General features: G+C 48.8%; 1 protein-coding gene across 1 annotated transcript in view; it reads left to right on the plus strand.

The window, feature by feature from the left end:
• Window positions 1-19,328, plus strand: part of UNC45A (unc-45 myosin chaperone A) — a 239,197-nt gene that overhangs the window by 43,332 nt on the left and 176,537 nt on the right. Inside the window, exons 3-4 of the mRNA XM_069625194.1 lie at window positions 2,909-2,945; window positions 3,961-4,136. Of these exons, the coding sequence (XP_069481295.1) occupies window positions 2,909-2,945; window positions 3,961-4,136 (213 nt within the window). The remainder of the gene's footprint in view (window positions 1-2,908; window positions 2,946-3,960; window positions 4,137-19,328) is intronic.

Here is a 19,328-nt window from a genome sequence, read left to right on the forward strand (position 1 = left end):
GTTTTCTTGAACAAAGGTATGCTCTGAGGTCTTTGTACCTAACTACAGCCCTCCTCCATACTTAAGACTAAGCCTGTCTGACCGCCTCTCTACTATTCCCTTGGGTAGTTCAGGCTGATCCTAAGAGGTGTAACCCTGTTCACCCTTGGCAGGCTTTCCTGAGTCCTGTCCCAGACAGTGACTGTTGAAAGAAACTGCCAACAATGCGTTCTGGCTTCTTTTTATCATTTCTTTTGGTTTGAAGTAGTTCGGGCCCTTGTCTGTGAGAATTGCAAGTAATGGTGGCCCGAGAAGCTCAGCAAGACCCGTTCTGTTGCTGCTTTTTGCTGACTATGCAGTCCTATTGGCTTTGCACCGTGACTCTACTGCTGCTTAATTTCTCGATTTCCTGCAAAGGGGGCCCAAGACGAGAATCCTCATGAAAGCTAACCAGTTGGGAAGTGGTTTAGATCCTTGATTACTAATACTTTGGCATCTGCTTCTCTGCTAACAAATCACCTATACGAAATGTAGCTGAAAGCAGTCCTCTGTGGCCGTCTAGTTGGGAGCACGTAAGTAGCATGCACCTTATTGGGCTTTAAGACGAAATCCATCCGCTCCATCCTGGGAGCTCCGTTTCTCTGTCCTCATGCCTCTGTTCTTGAAGGGAAATGTCCAAAAAGCCAGCAGGAAAAGCCTGATTGGGAGATTTGGCCGAAAAGCTTGACCAGATCCCCTATTCAGTGCTAAGAGCCGCAGGGGCTGCAGGGGTGTCCCCGGCACCCTTGTTCACTATGTTGTGAGCGGGGGTTGCGGAGGTGTCCCCCGCAGCCGATCCCAAAACATAAATAAGTAAAGGAAAGGACCCTGCAGCACCGGTTCCCTATCGCGGAAGTGAAAGGGACCAGGCATTGCAGAGACACAGCGAGGCGGCATGTGCCGCCGCAAGTTAAGTAGGCGGGTGGGGGCGGGGGCCAAGTCGGAAATGTTCAGGGGAGAAGGGACCGAAGGTTAGTTTCAGAAAAATAATCTTCAGTCTTTTTTCCCTGAAACATTTCTGTCACTGGATTCTAACCCTGGTTCTTCTTGAAGATGTTATTAGGCGTGTTGAAGCCAGCATCTAAAGTGTTTGTGCAGCGTGAGACTAATATTGGATGGATCTCCTGTTTTTAGTGCCTACCAAGATAGTGTCTTCATCTCCGAGTCTTTTATCAAGACCTTAAAGACAAGATATGAACACCATTCGTGTCCCTGTAGGCCAACAAAGTAGTAACCCTGGGTAGCGCTTTATGCAGCGCGTATCTAACGGAGGATGTTCATGGGGATCCTTGTCATACAACTCCCTCTCTGCAAACACTAACCTCGTCATTCATATGCAATTCCTAGGCGTCTCTATGCATTTCTTACAATATTCCTGGGCCCAGTTTACTAAAAAAAAATGGATAACACTTTCATGTGAGAAATACTTCTTTGGCATACAAGCAAATATTCTATAACATCCTCATTATAATTCTGCCTTGGATTGTTCATACAGTAAAGTAGTCGAACTGTCCTATGGGATAATAGTCCATCCTTATTTTATTTATGTTTTCATTGTTTTTTTATAACCCCTTAACACCCGAGTTTGGTTTCTAAGCACGGATCCGGGATTCAAACCTCGGTTGCTCTGCGTGGTCTTGTTTCCAAGACCAGCACGTTGCCCCTGTACTATCCTTTTTTGATTTATTGGACCAGCTTACCTTGTGTAGTCCGGTTTTCCTCTCATTCAATGAGCAGTCCTATATTAAGTTGTCAAATGGTTTCCGCAAAGAAATGTGGATTGTAGTCCTCATGACTAGGCACCGCTTTCATCTGCCCGGTGCCACATTTTCATTGGGGATGTTTCATTTGGGTTCCGCCACCCTAAGCTCCTGTGAATAGGAGGCGTTGTACAGTCTAGCCAATAGTCTGATCAGTTGAGTAGTGGGGACGCAGCGCATTCCATCCTTGCTTATCTCCAGGGGCTACAGTACCAGGCAGAGCACATTGCAGCTCATTCATATGGAGCCCCCCAAACACATGCGGGGGGAGCGTCTCTCGCTGGAGTGAATCCATCTTGTGGCATCCTGCAAACAGTCCATCAAATAGCTGTCAGCAAGTCTACAGTGCAAGAAAAGGAAAGTTCGTGCAGGTCTGAATCACAGAAGCGTGAGAAGTTATTTGAGTAGCATGAATGGAGCCGACTGCCTTGAATATCTTGACTTGGTGGCCAAACCACACGGTCGTTCTCACCCGAGTAACATTGAGTGCATGCAACAAACCAAAGTGGAGGCCCAGCCAATCGCTCTCTGATCCCTGCCCCTGTTTGTTGCATAGACAAGAAAACCGGACTCCTTTTTCTCCTCTGCTGTCCACATTGCCAAGATTTGACAGGCTGGCTGGGGTCCATATGTAAGGCACTGGGGTGCGGATGCTGGAGGCAGTCCAGAGATACAGTGTACTTCCTTATGAATTCAGAAAGTTGGTGCTACTTCTACAGTTTGACAGCTTCTATTAGGTTGGTCTTTCTACACAAAAGCCTTCAGGGAAGATGGAGCAAAAGGAACTGTCTCCCTGGGACTATGGCAATATTTGTTTGCATTCCTCGGTTCCTTGGCGGGCTAATCATTGTACGCGCTTTTTAGGGGGATGCAATATTTTCCTTTGTATTGTTTTTATAATGTTGTACATGCATATGTTGTATTTATTAACGGAAAGGTGTAAGTATGGATTCTGAAAGGACGCTTGCTTTTATGGCTTGAATCCTCTTGATGGGAAGTTGACTGAATTGTGGAGAGGAGGGAGGGGACACAGAAGCATGTCTTGCTCTACCTGATGTCAACTGTCTAGAAATGTAGGACTCCTCACCAACAACATCTCTTTAGACAATAATGTTTTTCTTTTTTTACAGGGGAATTATGCAAAGGCTGAGGCTGATGCCACGAAAGGTACATCTGTTTGAAAGTTTGTTTGAGAAGGAGCTGCAGTCTGGGTGCAAGTCTGCTCTCTGTGCAATGCCGACACGTACATAGATGTCCAGCAGTGTAGGTTTAACTCTTGACTTTGCAGAACGACTCAAAAACATAACATCTGTACGAATGGCAGGTACACACCTAAATGTGGAGCTGCAGCAAAGCTACAGTCCTGATACCGACAGCCACCTCACACTTATGAGTAATCCTAATAAACTGTTATTCTAAAACAATTCCACACAAAGACTGAAACACCCACAACTGGCTACTTTGTCTGTGTATGAAAAATCCACTCGCAATGATCACTAAGATGCAGCTCTTTGATTAGATGACACGTGTTGGTTTTTAGACACCATCGAAATAACTTGCAAACATTAGGAAAGCGGCGATAATACAACTGTAAACTGGACAACATTAACCCCAACAAGGATGATGCAGCAGGTTGAAAGCATACATGCCTTGAAAACCTTTTAGTGTCTTGTGTTTCCTGTATTAACCCTCTGAACCCTGGAGTGTTCTTAACAATCACGCAGATGAAGGCAGCAGTCGCTCCAGTTGCTAAACCGCGCTAAAGCCATATATCAGAAAAACATAGCTCATACGGCCTGCTTTCTATTTCTCTTTTGTAATCTTGATCACAAGAATAATACAGTTTACACTTACACACTTTTCAAATTGGTTGCCTTTGTTTAAAGTAGTCGTGCTAGCAATATACAGATTTACATAGCATCTTGTTTGATATTTTCAGCATTCTTACTCGTTTGCAGAATTATCAAAGACAGGGCAGCTATTGGCCCTGATTCTTCACTGCCACCATCCATTACAGATGTAGCTACTGTTTGTTTTTAAGTGCACGCCATTGTGGATTTGTTGGAGATATATGTTCCTAAACCCCTTCTCCGCAATGGTTTTGCCAGTTATATAATATTTTAAAAGCTGATTGTTCACAAATCTGATGTGCTGTTTGTGCATTTGTCCTGTATCACTACAGCGATCGATGCGGATGGTGGAGATGTAAAGGCTTTGTTTCGACGCAGTCAGGCATTAGAAAAGCTGGAACGGCTTGACCAAGCTATCGTCGATCTCCAGAGATGTCTTCTTCTGGAACCCAAAAACAAAGCCTTCCAGGAAGCTCTGCGAAGCCTTGGAGTGCGTGTTCAGCAGAAGGTGGGCACTTGGAATTAGTTTTCAACCATGAGAAGGAAATCGTATCTGTAGCATCGTTAATTAGGAAATGCACCACCTGAACACATCTGTATACAGTTTGCTGGGGTGTAGCCCATAGCTGCGTGGACAGAATGTGATGACCACAAGCTCCGCTGGCTGTCCATGTAATCCTGCTTAATCCAGTGTGTGTTGGTGATCCATTGAGCCCAAATGTGGCTCATCCATTCGGGCTGTGTAGAAATGTGAGCTGGTGACATTCTGCCACGTTCGACATTCCCCTTTGCGCCAACTGAGCTGTTCCCTAAACCTTTGCTTACCGTGATTTGTTTTTGCAAACATTGAGGTTTTTTCCTAAGGACTGTTCTGCCACTGGTTGCCCGTATGGCTACGCAGGCAGGGGTACTCGCAGAGTACCCCATTTTGTCTTTGAGTCAGTTTCCTTACCCAAACAGTGTGCCTTAGTGTACACTGGTGGTAGCTGTGTATTTTTATTTTGGTTGCACTGCAGTGTCGGTGTTTTGCCGTACTGGTGGCCTCTTCCTCCCTGGCAATGAGCATTTCCTTTGGCTCTTATGGTTCTATTTTTATCACGCGCAGGTCATTTTGGCAGGTCTGTCTATGTGTGTGTGAGCTCTGACTCCACTCACAAAGGCTTCTGTGCTAGAATGGAATCCACTTTTTACCAGGTGAGGCTCTTCTAGACACCTACATTAATATCTCCTCCTGTATTCTCGTGAATGTCAAATTTGGATGGGCTTGCCTGATTGGATGCCCGCAGAAGCTCAGAATACTCTATGAATGCTGACTGGAGGGCTGGAATAGCCCTCCAATCAGTACCCCACGCTGTTTAACGGTACCTGGAACAGTGTACAAGATATGGAGATGATGAAATGTCCCTTATGCTCCTTATTGCCTGATATACTGCTAACCGCCCGTCCACGACGGGGGAACCAACTTCCTTTCGGTACAAGGGAATTTTGCTTAAGGCTCTTCCTCCTTGATCCAGCAAGGACAGCTTAACCCTTCTGTCTTGTAGCCCTGCGTGCCACTCCTAGAGATTCCTGGATCATGGAATACACTGGAGCATAAGTAAGAGCCTTGCTGAAGAGCGACTGTTCACCGATGGCTGCTCGATAATGGGATATCCTGGCTTGGGCCTCTGCAGTTGCTTCTTCTAGTGGGACCACCCGCTTCCTTTCAATGTCATGTGGTGTATCTTCTTCACTCGGCCATCCAGGGGCTCTGCTTGCAGTGCCGGCAGCATGAACCAGCACCGTGACCAAACTGAAACCTGACACCAAGCAAGACCTCTGTACCCGCAACACCTGGGCCTCTTTGACTTCTTCCTATGCTTTTTCTCCTTCTGTGGATTCTTCAGACTTCCAATCCATCACTGGTCCCGTCGTCTTAGAGCTTTGCTGCAGATTTTCTCCAAGCTGCCCTACCCACGGCACTGCAGTGTGGCTTGGCTCTATTTTTGCTATCTACCTCTATGCCTCTGGCTTTCAAACCTGGGTCTGCGACTTTTCTGGTTGGGGTCATACATCCTCGCCAGCCCGAAGGTTGCCACTCTGCATCTGTCCTGCTGCTCTGGTATAATTAGCGTGTTTTTTAAAATTAAAACCACAAGGTACCTACTGCTTTGGTTAATGTCATGGAAAAAAGTTGAAGTCTTTCTAAACTAACAAAAAGTATTGAAATTTCTGATGTTTGTTAATCTGCTTAGAATCACATGCTGTGCATAGGTCCGACATCCAGTGGTCACTGCGGAGTATTGCATTTTGTTTTTCGTAGTCGAAAAGGGGACGTCGACAAGGCGTGTCTGCAACACTATCCCTATAGTGACGTGCGTTGTACCCACAATACCTCACGCGTCGAGGTCCCTCAGATTGTTTTTTTCCGCCCAGCTACTGGTCGCCTTTATGCGGAGCTCCTCGAGAGCCATTGCCAAATAGTTTCTTCGACCTTTGGTCGTTTGTTATTAATACCAATAACGATAGATCCCTCCCTCGACGCAGAGCTGTTTCTCCGCCGAGCAAGATCTTCGACGGAAGGACGAGCGGAGGAGATCCTTCGGCGCTGCCGAACACGTGGCCTGGCCTCGCCGGCCATACACAGTAGGGAGAGTGGGGCTTTGTGGTCTTTCTTTCTTTTCTTTAAGAATTCTTTTCTTTCTCTTTCCCCTCCCTCTCTTTCGAGGTCGTAGTCACACCTATTACCCTCAGCTATGGAGAGGACGCCATTTAGGTTTTGCCCGCTTTGCAAGGGTAAATATACCTGGAAGGATAAGCATAAACGGTGCAACCGTTGCTTACCCCTCGATCACCGGGAGGACGGCTGTGCGGCCTGCAAATTACTAAAGCCCAAAACTCTAAAGGACCGCAGGGTCAAAAGGTGGGCGGCCTACGCCATGTCTAGGCCTGACTCCTCGCCCGCTGCCGCCGAGTGTGACGAGGACAGTGACTACACGGCCCCCGTAACGGAGGCTGTAGACCTCTCAAAGGAGCGTTCACGCTCCTCCTCGTCCGTCCCCGGCCCTGACAAGCCCGGCTCATGCCCAGCTTATGGGGATGAACACCCTGGCGACAAGGACACACACAGAAAAACACCAAAGCACATACCCCCAGGCATACATAAGACGAAGACAGCCAGAGCGCCAACGGGGACGCCGGGCCCACTGACGTCTTCCACCGACCGTAAGGGTCGTCAGCCCTCCCCGCCACCGCTTCCGCGACAGGCGACTGGGCACTCTAAAAATAAGGGCGCTAACACCAAAATTTCTGGCGACACGCATCGCAAGAGCGCTCACGTTTCCAACAAGGACTCGACGACCAAGGACTCGACGAGCAAAGGCTCGACGCTCCATAGCGTGACAGCGACCGATCCCTCGCAAGAGAGAATGATCGCCGAAAGCCTCGCGCGCATAGCATCTAAGGACGGCCAAAGACAATACGGCGAGTGAAACGCCGAAAACCGCACACAAGGCTAAAGATACGCCCAAGGCGCCGGAAAACAGATCAAGTCAGTTCCCGACGCCGTCGGAAGGCCCTAGCCAGCAAGAAGGCTACTCAGAAGGCGAAGGCTCTCTTTCTTAGATGTTATGGGACAGAACCAGACAATTACAGGAGGAAGAAACCCCCTTTTCTTTCCCAGACCGTCCTGGCCGACCTCAGTGGACCTTTGAAAGGTTCCAGACCTGTATGGACAAACTAGATAGGTTCATGTCCATCCCAGAAGAAAGGGTGCCCAAGAGACCAAGGGAGGCACCCCTGGAGAGTCCAAGGGCTAAATACCAGAAGTTTTATAACCCCATACAGGAGGACATAAACTCTTACAATCCCACTGAGGAAGACACCTTCTTCCAAGAGGAAGATGAGTTCACCTATGTTGAGGACCAACAAGAAGAGGAAGGTTTTCACGAGGAATCTAACCTATGTGAGGAAGGATTCCATGAAGACCCAGGCGAGGGCGACCAAAATCCCTGGCAGTCACCGGCTAGGTCGAATGACACAGGCAGTAGCAGTATAGGCATCAGGCCTACTGAAACTACACCAGTCAGGAACCCTTCGCCTGTCGATGATCAACCCACCTTCAATGCACTGCTGAAGAAGGCAGCAGCACATTTCGAAATCGAAACGGGGGACGTCACCCCAGACACCGATTTTGTGGAGAGGATAATCAAAGAAAAAACACCCACTAGCCAGGTTATACCTATCCTCGCCTCAGTTAAGAGACGTATTACACCTTCTCTTTCCACTCCTGCATTGGTGAGAGGTGTCAATCCGAGAATTGAGAAACTGTTCTCTCCCTCTCAATCAGACCCATTATATATTAAGGGTCACTCAATCCCGGACTCCCTGGTCGTGACCAACACCAGAAAAAGGGTAGGAGTCCCAATATCTACTAGCGAGGCACCCCCAGATAAAGAGGGGAAGAAGCTGTATGCCCTAGCAAAGAGAATCACCACCTCTGCAGCAATCTCTACCAGAATTGCCAAATAATAATACCCTATTGGCAAGCTACGCCGATGCTCAATGGGCTAAGCTCAGACAGGACATCGAAGAAGCTCCCGAACCCCTAAGGACTCATTTACTGGCTACAGTTAACGAGGGCTCTCTGGTCAATCAAAGCATCATCAAGAATACCCTCGATGCAGCAGAGACGGCTGGCCGCACTTTGGTACAAGGAATTTTACTGAAGCGTCACGTCTGGCTTCGCAATTCCGGATTAAAGGTGGAAACACAAGCATCCCTTATTAATAAACCCATAGAGGAATCCAACCTCTTTGGGAGAGCAGTGGATGACGCGCTGGAGAACGCGAAGAAAGAATTTGATACAATAAAGACCTTAGACCAAATTTCTAAACCCCCTAATAGGCGGGGATTTGGTAATAAGCGCTTTTTTCGTGGACAACGGCAGCAACAAAACCAACAACAACAGTACTCTGCCAGCAACTACCAGAGTAATAGCGACCAGTACAATCCGAGGGGTCAACGTCGTGGCAAGGGAAGAGGTCGGGGTTCCACCCCTAGAGGCTCCCAAGCCAACAACACCACCAAGTGACACGAAGATTCGCGTCCCCTCCCATGCAACGCCGGTCGGGGGCCGGTTAACATCCTTTCTTCCAGCATGGGAGGGAATAACATCAGACCGCTGGGTACTTTCCACCGTAGCCCGCGGCTACTGTATAGAGTTCAACAGTTCCCCAACATACAGACCCCCGAGGGGACGCCGCATAACACCAGAACACCTCGCCATCCTTCTCCAAGAAGTGGACCAACTGCTGGAAAAAGGAGCCATAGAGGTTGTGCCTCTATCTCAGGTAATGGAAGGTATTTATTCAGTGTACTTCCTTGTACCCAAAAAGGATCTAACCATGCGCCCTGTATTAGATCTGCGCCCAGCGAACAAGTTTGTCAAACCCCAGAAGTTTCGTATGGTGACCTTACAGGAAGTGATCCAACTGCTATCACAGGGAGATTACATGACAACACTGGACATGAAAGATGCATACTTTCATATTTTAATGTTGCCAGCGCACAGAAAATACCTCAGGTTCATGATAGAGGGCAAACACTACCAGTTCAGAGTTATTACCCTTCGGCATAGCATCTGCACCAAGGGTATTCACGAAGGTACTGGCAGTGGCAGCGGCACACCTGCGCAGGTTATCCATCCCAGTATACCCTTACCTCGACGACTGGCTCATAACAGGGGATTCTTACGAGACATGCTTCTGAAACACCCAAAAGACTGTAGACCTTTTGTTCCAACTGGGCTTCTCCATCAACGAGAAGAAGTCCAGCTTAGCCCCCAGCCAAGTCAAACAATTCCTAGGGGCTCTAATTCGAACAAAGGACGGCCTCGTCTTCCTCTCCAACGAGAGGGTCCAAAACATGCTGTTTCAGATCCCCCAATATGTGGCAGGTCGAGAGGTGACGGTGCGCAAAGCGATGCGTTTGCTAGGTATGATGGCGTTGTGTATTTATTTGGTACCTCATGCGCGCCTGCGCATGCGCCCAATGCAAGAGTGGCTCAACAGCCAGTGGTGTCAGGCCAGCGGACAATGGGACGATCTAGTGGTGGTCTCGCAGGCCTTGGTTCTCTCGCTACGGTGGTGGACAAAGGAAAACCTGATAATAGGGAAACCCTTTGCCACACCCGCAGTGGAGGCCACTCTAACCACGGACGCATCCCTCACAGGATGGGGGGCTCACCTATCCCATCAAACTGCTCACGGAGTCTGGACTCCGAACGTAGCATCCAAGCACATAAACCTACTGGAGCTACTGGCGGTGTTCAAAGCACTAAAAGCCTTCCAGGAACACCTACAAGGGAAGACAGTGATGGTCCTTACAGACAGCACCACAGCCATGTACTACATCAACAAGCAGGAGGGCACCCACTCTCCAGGACTGTCCAAGCTGTCCCAGAATATATGGAAGTGGGCTCTCAAACACATGTTCCTACTGTCACAACACGTACCAGGGGAACTCAATCTTCTAGCAGACGAACTCAGCAGAGACTTCCCCCTGCCCGAAGAGTACGAATGGCAATTGCACGAAGACATCGTTTTAGACGTCTTCACGCAATGGGGATTCCCGGAAATAGACCTGTTCGCAACACTGGAGAACTCACAATGCCAAAGTTACGCCTCCAGGTACCCCCAAAACCAGTCCAAAGGGAACGGTCTGTCGATTCAATGGTCAGGGAAATTTGTTTACGCCTTTCCCCCGACTCCCCTTCTCAACAAGGTGGTGCACAAGATGCACCAGGAGCATGTTACCATGATACTTGTGGCCCCAATGTGGGCCCGGCAGCCATGGTTCGCTCACTTGATGGAGATGTCCCTATCTCCCCCAGTGAGACTTCCCTGCCCGTACAACATGCTGTCACAGGACAAGGGCAGGACACTGCATCCATGCCCTCAGACCATGAACTTAGCAGCCTGACTCCTGAGATCATAGAGTTTGGACATCTACAACTCCCGCAGAGATGTATGGACATCCTCAGGGAAGCCAGAAAACCTAATACTCGCCACTGCTATTCTAGCAAGTGTAAAAGATTTGTCATCTGGTGTAGAGGTAAGAGCATCAACCCAGTTGACTGCTCTCCCACAAACATTGTTCTGTACCTGACCCATTTACTGGATTCAGGTCTAGTGTTCAGTTCCATTAAAGTCCACCTAGCGGCACTTTCTGCATACACCACTTCCCAACTTAAAGTGTCGTGGTGGAAGATACCAGTTATCAAAGCCTTCATGGAGGGGGTAAAGAGAATACACCCTCCGATAGCTAACCCAGCTCCCGGATGGGACTTAAATGTGGTACTTTCTAGACTCATGGGCCCTCCCTTTGAACCCATGCACAAGGCAACTCTCAAAGACCTCACTCTTAAGACTGCTTTCCTAATAGCTATCACCTCCATTGGGAGAGTAAGTGAACTACAGGCTCTTTCTGTTCTAGACCCCTTCGTAACAGTTCACAAGGATAAGATGGTTCTACGCACACACCCAAGGTTTGCACCAAAATTCATCTCGAAATTTCATGTAAACCAGTCAATAGAACTACCACCTTCAAGCCAAGAGCACATTCCACTCGAGGCACTGGGGCTTCCATAGCGTTCATTGCAAATGTTCCCCTTGAGTCCATCTGCAAAGCGGCTACCTGGAGTTCTGTGCACAACTTTACAAAACACTACTGTCTAGATGAACACTCTAGATCTGACTCACAGGTGGGACAGGCAGTACTAAGACATCTTTTCTCTACTGTTCCTTCTCATAACCCACCGCCAACTCCGGGTACTGCTCACTAGTCTATGCACAGCATGTGATTCTAAGCAGATTAACAAACATCAGAAGACAATGCATTACTTACAGTAAAAGCATTTCTGATGGTTGTATCTGCTTAGATTCACATGCGCCCACCCTTCCTCCCCGCTCGGATGGAAGGAACATAGACATCTTTCTACATCTCTCTCTTTTCTGTACTCACTTACGTATAGAAGGCTCCCTCAGGGCAGATAAAATACAAACAGAGGGACCTCGAAGCGTGAGGGATTGTGGGTACAACGCATGTCACTATAGGGATAGTGTTGCAGACACGCCTTGTCGACGTCCCCTTTTCGACTATGAAAAACAAAATGTAATACTCCGCAGTGACCACTGGATGTCGGCCCTATGCACAGCATGTGAATCTAAGCAGATACAACCATCAGAAATGCTTTTACGGTAAGTAATGCATTGTCATTTTACCAATAGATTTTCAGAATCAACCCCAGGGATGGATTCTGAGAGTCCACCCTTTTAGAAGAAGACACTGATGTCCAGCCAAATTCAATGAAGGTGGTGTAGCAGAGCAGTAAAGCTAAAACGGAGGAGAGCTAGAACATGTGGCTGCGGACTCTTGAACGGGTACATTCCCACGGAACTGGTTATCATGGCATGTTCCTTCTCAAAGAGGGGCGCCTTGACCTCCCTTTCTGGGTAGAGGGTAGTTTAGGGCTACGACGATTTCACACAAAACCACGCCAATAGTTCCAGTTGGGCAGAAGATATATATATATATATATATTTATTAGCAAAAAGTACCCACACTCTGCACAGGTTCTATAAACAGACATAATAACAATAATCAATTATTGAAAATCGATGATCCTGTAGGTCGCTGTCACGAGTCGCTTAGAATGAGAATGGTCACGTGTGGCTGGCTGACATACCCCGGAGCAGACATGGAGGGGAGGCGAGAGTTGACTTCCTGCAGCATACTGGAACCTTCTGTGCGCTCTCCCCACCTGTTACCTCATCCGGGCATGGTGCGGTGTAAATATTTCTCAAACGGTGCGTCCTAGGGTCTTTAAACATGTTATTTGGGACCTTTGAGTATTGTTCCTCGCGCCGAGACGCTTAAAATGAGCTTTGTCCGGTCCTTCTTTGACCACATTAATGTTTTGACGATTTCAGGCAACCGTCTCATGTGTGAAGGGGCTGAAATCTGGGGCAAGGTGTGGGCTGTCCAAATGTCATGTAGCCAGTAATATCCAGAGAGTCCTAACGGGTAACGATGCAGCATTTGGTGCAGATCGGTGGAACGGTGTGGAATTGTATAAGGAGCAATCCAACAGATTTTCTACTTTATATTTATAGAGACAGACTGGGCCTTTCAAAACTCTCTAACAATGAAAGCGTCAGGTAATTATTGTTACACAGCTACTACAATGCACATGTATACATTCACAGCAACACTTTATTTTCTTAAATAGTGAGGCAGTTATAAGCAATGCTAAATGCAATACTTTAGGCAACTGTAGGGCAACGCAAGTGAAGAAAAGAACGAACAGAAGTTTTCAACCCGTTTGAGACGGGTACGTAAATCATTACAACACTGTGAAGACGTAATGAAAAGCGAGGCAGGCACGGCAAGGGAAAAGGCAGCACAGCGCATCACGGCACCAAAAGGGTGTGCAGCTGGCTGAAGGAGGAGGGACAAAGGAAGTGATTGATGGACAGCAGAGAAGACCAAGGGGCTAATTGGGTCCTTTTCTCTTGTGTGTTCGTTGACCCGAGATGCTGGAGGAGGTTTAAAGGTATGAATGGGCATAGTGAGGGACGCCGTAAAGAAAGCTGGGGAAGGTTAGCCCCCGCTGGGGCTGAAATACGGGTGGGTCCGGAGGAGATTCTTTTTGTTGCGCCACAAGAGCACTCTTGAGGCAGCCTGCATTCAGGGCTAAGCAGCAGGCACTGGAGAACCGGCTATCACGTCACTGTGTGGCCGCTATCAGATAAGGCACCGTTGAAGAGTGAAGGGCAAGCGAAGGAAGCAGTGGAAAGGAGAACCCAAGCCCGCTCCTTACCCCTTTTTCTCTCCCACTACAACGACACTACGAGGGACAAAAGGTCATTCACAAGAACAGTGATAGCCCTGCCAACATTGTAAGAGCTGACAGGAAGTGGAGGGGGCCAACAGGAGCCAGTTATATGGGAGTAACACAGCAATCCCAAGACACTGACAAACTTCCCAGAGTTGAGAGTTCTTAAGTCGTTAAAGACAGTTGAAACCAAATAAAGAATTGAGTGTTAAATCAACCCTCTGAGAGCCAGTCCTTATTCCCATACCGCACTGTGACAAGTTGTGGCAAGCGGTGGGATAAGGAGGAAGACCATGTAAGCCCTGATCCAGACCCTAAGCGAGGGACAGCACCACCTGCAACAGGCGCTGCAATTGCAGAGTCAACCGGCGCAGGCTGACCGACAAGCATTCCAGCAGGCCATTCAGGTACAGCAGGCACAGATGCTGGACGCAGCGAATGTAAGGAGGCACACACAGGTACCAGCTACAGTCCTTCAGAAGTATGCAATCAGGGAAGACCCCCGCGCACTTCTTTGTGAACTTTGAAAGGGTGGCGCGCAATGGCCACCAGACCGCTGGTGCCACTATATTGCCCCGTTGATGACCGGCAAAATGCAGTGTGTGTACCAGGCAGCAAATTCGACTGAGGACACAGGTTCTAGGGAGAATTCTCATTTCTGTGCTAATTCCCTTCAACCTTAGAGACCCCCAGCTCTTTTGCTGAACTTTAGGACTTTTAATTTTAACCCTGGAGTGAGTGAGCCCTTTTTTTTTTCACTCTCTCTCATGCTTCGACAGAGCAAAATAATTCATGGCGCTTCGGACTTGCGCCACCAATTGCACTTTGGTGGGGCCGGCCTGCTCAAAATGTGATCAAGGGGGGCTCTGGTGAAAAGGTTTGAAAACCACTGATCTAGGGAAAGCCCAGGTAGAGATCCTTGACCAGAACACCCCACAGCGTATCCAGGCAATGGAGAGGTAGGGTTAGGATGTTATAGCAATACAACCTTGAGGGGTGTATGAGGGCTAGGAATCGGAATGCAAACTCCCACCCCCTATTGTATTTCAGCAACCACTTCAGCGGTTCCCAAATTTCTGCTCGGACCACCTAATTCTAGGTATTGTCCATCATGGGAGGTCATTGGGCCGAGGGTGCAGAGGTCGCTTTCGGTGCCAAGATTGGATCCGGCTGGTCCACAGTTCGGGGCTCTGGTGAAACAACAGTACTGAAGTTTGAACAGCTGAACATCCTTGGTTGGCATGACAGGATGAAGACCTCCACGGAGCAGGCAGCCTCGAGGGACCTCTAGAATGCAAGGAAGGCGGGTTGCAGGAGATAATCAGCATAATCGGGCAACGAAAGGAGGTCCACCTGGTAAGAAGAAAAGACAGGCCCTGCACCTCTCCTCTTCATGTCTTGTCAAACAAGAAGATCATCTGCAGTGTCCCAAGGCTGAACTCTGAACAACCACCAGTGCAGCAAGGTGGGCCGGGAGAGAGCTGGTCAGTCCTAGGGTGGGCCAGGAGAGAGCTGGTCAGTCCGTAGGGTGGGCCAGTAGAGAGCTGGTCAGTGTCACGACCCCCATCCAGAAGACCGCCTGGCAAGCCCATGGGCCAGGAAGGGTCTCCACTAAAACCAGGCATCCTTGGCCTAGGCCTTCTTGGGGCCAGTAAAGGCGCCATGCTCATACTTGATAAAGGACTTGTATTGGGAACTACTTTATTTCAGTGTCAATCAACATGGAGGCATCCACATAGCTTGGCTCCTTGGAACCAAGCTATGCGGTATAGTATTTTTGGGAGTGGTACCATAGGAACTATTTTACCTGAACTACTTTCTTAAAGCTATTTAAACCACACCCGACTGGGATAACACGCTTCGCGTTACTTTGCAATTCTGCAACGTGACGCTCACCGTGTTCAGCTGCACCCGCGAACCTCGGAAGAACGGCATCTGTAAAGGAGAAAAAGGACATTGTTAGCAGCAGCAGCTTACCTGTAATTTCTTCGTTAGCTGTCCACGGCTCTTGAGATCAGCATCCTGGAACCAGCGCTCCTCCCGAACCGTCGGATCTGCAAAAAAGAAAGAAAAAAGGCATTAGACATTTTCACAATTTAATGAACGCTGCCGAAAAGCTTACCTCGCAAGCCGCTCCTCGACCAGCATCGCCTCAGGAATTCCATGCACCGGTTGAGCACCGCGACCTGTGGGAAGACAAGACAACAGGTTAGCAAGAGGTAAGGCATCATAGCGCTGCGCGTAGCGCCTACTCACCGCATCAAGGCGCTCTCAAAACGCCATTACTTACCGGCGAGACCCAATTCAGTCTATGCCACATATTGGGCTTCCGCGCACCTAAGGAAGAGAAAAGACATTAGTTAAACCAAAAAGTCATGCAAGGACAATAATCTAGCACAGCAATAAGACCTACCTGAAAGACTCAAAGCGGGCCGGCATCAGTGAAGTAACTCGATCACAAACGACAACCAAGCACAATGCGCCCCTGCCAAGAAGGCAGGACGGAGAACACACCTGCATTCAAAACAAGGTGAGGAGAGGTCCAGTGAGGCCGCGGTAAACGGGGTGGTGGGAGACTGTTTACCCCAGTTGCCCAGTCTTGAACATTGCCCACCTGTATTCCAGGCAGAACCCTCCCGCTGGTCACACCTGGGAACCGCAGAGAAGGATACCCGAGTCCCAACTGCTGGGTGGCGTCCCCGTGGAACCAGGTGAGTGTAACAGTCAGTCCATAGGGTGGGCCAGGAGAGAGCTGGTCAGTCCATAGGGTGGGCCAAGAGAGAGCTGGTCAGTCCATAGGGTGGGCCAGGAGAGAGCTCCTCAGTCCATAGGGCGGGCCAGGAGAGAGCTCCTCATTCCATAGGGTGGGCCAGGAGAGAGCTTCTCAGTCCATAGGGTGGGCCAGGAGAGAGCTGTGCAGTCCATAGGGTGGGCCAGGAGAGAGCTGCTCATTCCATAGGGTTGGCCAGGAGAGAGATGGTTAGTTCATAGTGTGGGCCAGGAGAGAGCTGCTCATTCCATAGGGTGGGCCAGGAGAGAGATGGTTAGTTCATAGGGTGGGCCAGGAGAGAGCTGCTCATTCCATAGGGTGGGCTAGGAGAGAGCTGGCCAGTCCATAGGGTGGGCCAGGAGAGAGCTGCTCATTCCATAGGGTGGGCCAGGAGAGAGCTGGTCATTCCATAGGGTGGGCCAGGAGAGAGCTGCTCATTCCATAGGGTGGGCCAGGAGAGAGATGGTTAGTTCATAGGGTGGGCCAGGAGAGAGCTGCCCATTCCATAGGGAGGGCCAGGAGAGAGCTGCTCATTCCATAGGGTGGGCCAGGAGAGAGATGGTTAGTTCATAGGGTGGGCCAGGAGAGAGCTGCTCATTCGATAGGGTGGGCCAGGAGAGAGCTGGCCAGTCCATAGGGTGGGCCAGGAGAGACCTGGTCAGTCCATAGGGTGGGCCAGGAGAGAGCTGATCATTCTATAGGGTGGGCCAGGAGAGAGCTGCTCATTCAATAGGGTGGGCCAGGAGAGAGCTGGTCAGTCCATAGGGTGGGCCAGGAGAGAGCTGGTCAGTCCATAGGGTGGGCCAGGGACACATCAGGGAGATAGTTGGTATTTTGGTTAAATGAATCCCGATAGAGTAAATGTTTTTGTTTACTTTTTTCTTAGCTAGCGATAATTCTAACACACAAAGCTTGATTGATTACCTTCAATCCAAACCTGAAAAATACACACACTTCACCACGGCCTTAACCTGGTAAATCTGAACAAAAGGGCACTTACACCAGGCAGAACGTTCCTTTCCAGGTGCACCCCACACCTCAAACGGTTGCTATTTAGCTCCGGCTTTATCGTATGCATTTGTGGTGGTATGATATTGGCACCCTGTAGGAATTTAAAGTGTGACAATTTGAAGTGGATGTTCTGGACACTTTCTTGTGCCTCCATAGCTCCTCTAGTGGACTGTTCGTGCATGCGTCTCATTTTCCAAGAAGCTTATTGACTGATTAAATGATTGTGCTGGGCATACTTTAAATAGCATTGTTATGTTTGTCTCCTGTTCCCCGAGAAGAGAATGACGTAGCCATGTGAACCGCATACATTTTGGTAAATGTTGCTAGTGGCGTTGTGAGGGGAGGGCTGAGGAAGGCCATTGCCCCGGGTCTTTTGGTTGAAGCTCTGGATATTATCTCAGGGGCTGCAACCAAAAGGCTTGCTAGCCCCGAGTCCCGACATTAGCATAGCCCTGCATCTATTCCAGACCTAGCAACCCCCCTGCATATTCCACACGTTAACCTTAGTAGCAAGTCTAACATGGGTCCGAAAGTGCTCTTAGACACCATTCATGGCCAAATATTTAAAAACCAATAAACTGCTGGTCCTTGTACAATACAAGTGTCACCATTTATTATGAGGCTTGAAGGCACACCCCTAAGCGCTCACACCAGAGAGAATACAACCTGCTAGGGAAGAAAGGCCCAAGTCGATCTTGTAAGGATAACAAGTTTTAATCTCACACGCAGATGAGAGCAGAAGCAAAGAACGTTCTGCCGATAAAAATTGGACATGCAGAATCTTGTAAATGAAAACATTGTCATGGATGACGCAGTGCATACAGTAAACACCTCCGCTGCTGATTGGACAGACCCTAAACATGTACCATCTTTATCCATAAGGGATGACAGTTTATTGGTTCCAGCCCAGTCCGTGTATCTTCCATCACGTGGGTGCTGCGGGGCTCATCAGCTTCTCACCTTGAAGGTCTGAATACAAATTCATTATACTCCTACTATACGGCATGTTTTATCACTTATACTGTGCACTTGGCAGGCCTTAAGACAGACACACAGGAGGTTCTGGGGCACTCTAACCTTCACTCACACATTTCACTCCCTCCCTCCGTGCCATCCGGCTCCAAGGTCTCCACCCTTGTTTTGAACTATACTTTATCCCTCCCAGCACCTCGCAATACAAATCACACGATTGTCGCTTCAGTGATATGTCCTATCCATCCTCTTTGAACATTTCAGGTCTTGTTACTTTGGGGTTGGTGGTCACAGGGCACCTGGCGCCATGGAATTCAGGGGTTTTAGGGTTTAGTCATATATATGGGCTATAAATCGTGGCCACCCGGGAGTGAGCCGGGCCATGAATTGGCCAGTGTGAGATAACATGTACACCTGGCGCCGGTCTCTCATTGCGGCTTTGTAGGGCACATTCATCTTTGTAACACTTTTGGAACCATGAATAGAGGTTGTGGTGGGTACGGGTGCAAACTGTCCTCATCCGAGCTCAAGCATGACTGGAGATTTCTGTGGCCTAGTGCATGCAATGCAATGCCACATTTACCACGCAGGCCTACCCTTCTATCCTGGATTACTAATATCTACGCAAAATAGCGAGGCTCCCCACGCTTTGGGCCTCACCATGTAGTTACACTATCATTGGTTATATTAGCATGGGTTCTGCTGGACAGGAAGTTGTACCTCTCACTGTTCCCCCTGCCCCCTGGCTCATCACAGTACCTCAATGGTGTCTCGCCTTACTTTAAAGCGCTTCGCGGGGGAGGGCTTTCCTCTTCCCAACAGGCTTTGTGTACTGCCCCATTTAAAGGGCTAGTTTCTTGGATGATGCATTATTGGAAGGAAATTGTTGGAGTTTTTCTATGTCCACTTAGGGTAGGACTTTATAAAACGGTCTCCTTGGTATACAGAGCTTCAACTTCTATTATAGGCCTATACCCCTCAAGGTATTGGTAGTATGGCAGAACAGCCAGGCTTATCTTAGGAGTGAGATGTGAGCTGTAGGTCTTGGGTCCCAGTTCTTTATTCCTGCAGGA

This window comes from Ambystoma mexicanum, chromosome 11, assembly GCF_040938575.1.
Source record: "Ambystoma mexicanum isolate Mex_15411 chromosome 11, UKY_AmexF1_1, whole genome shotgun sequence".
Taxonomy (NCBI): domain Eukaryota; kingdom Metazoa; phylum Chordata; class Amphibia; order Caudata; family Ambystomatidae; genus Ambystoma; species Ambystoma mexicanum.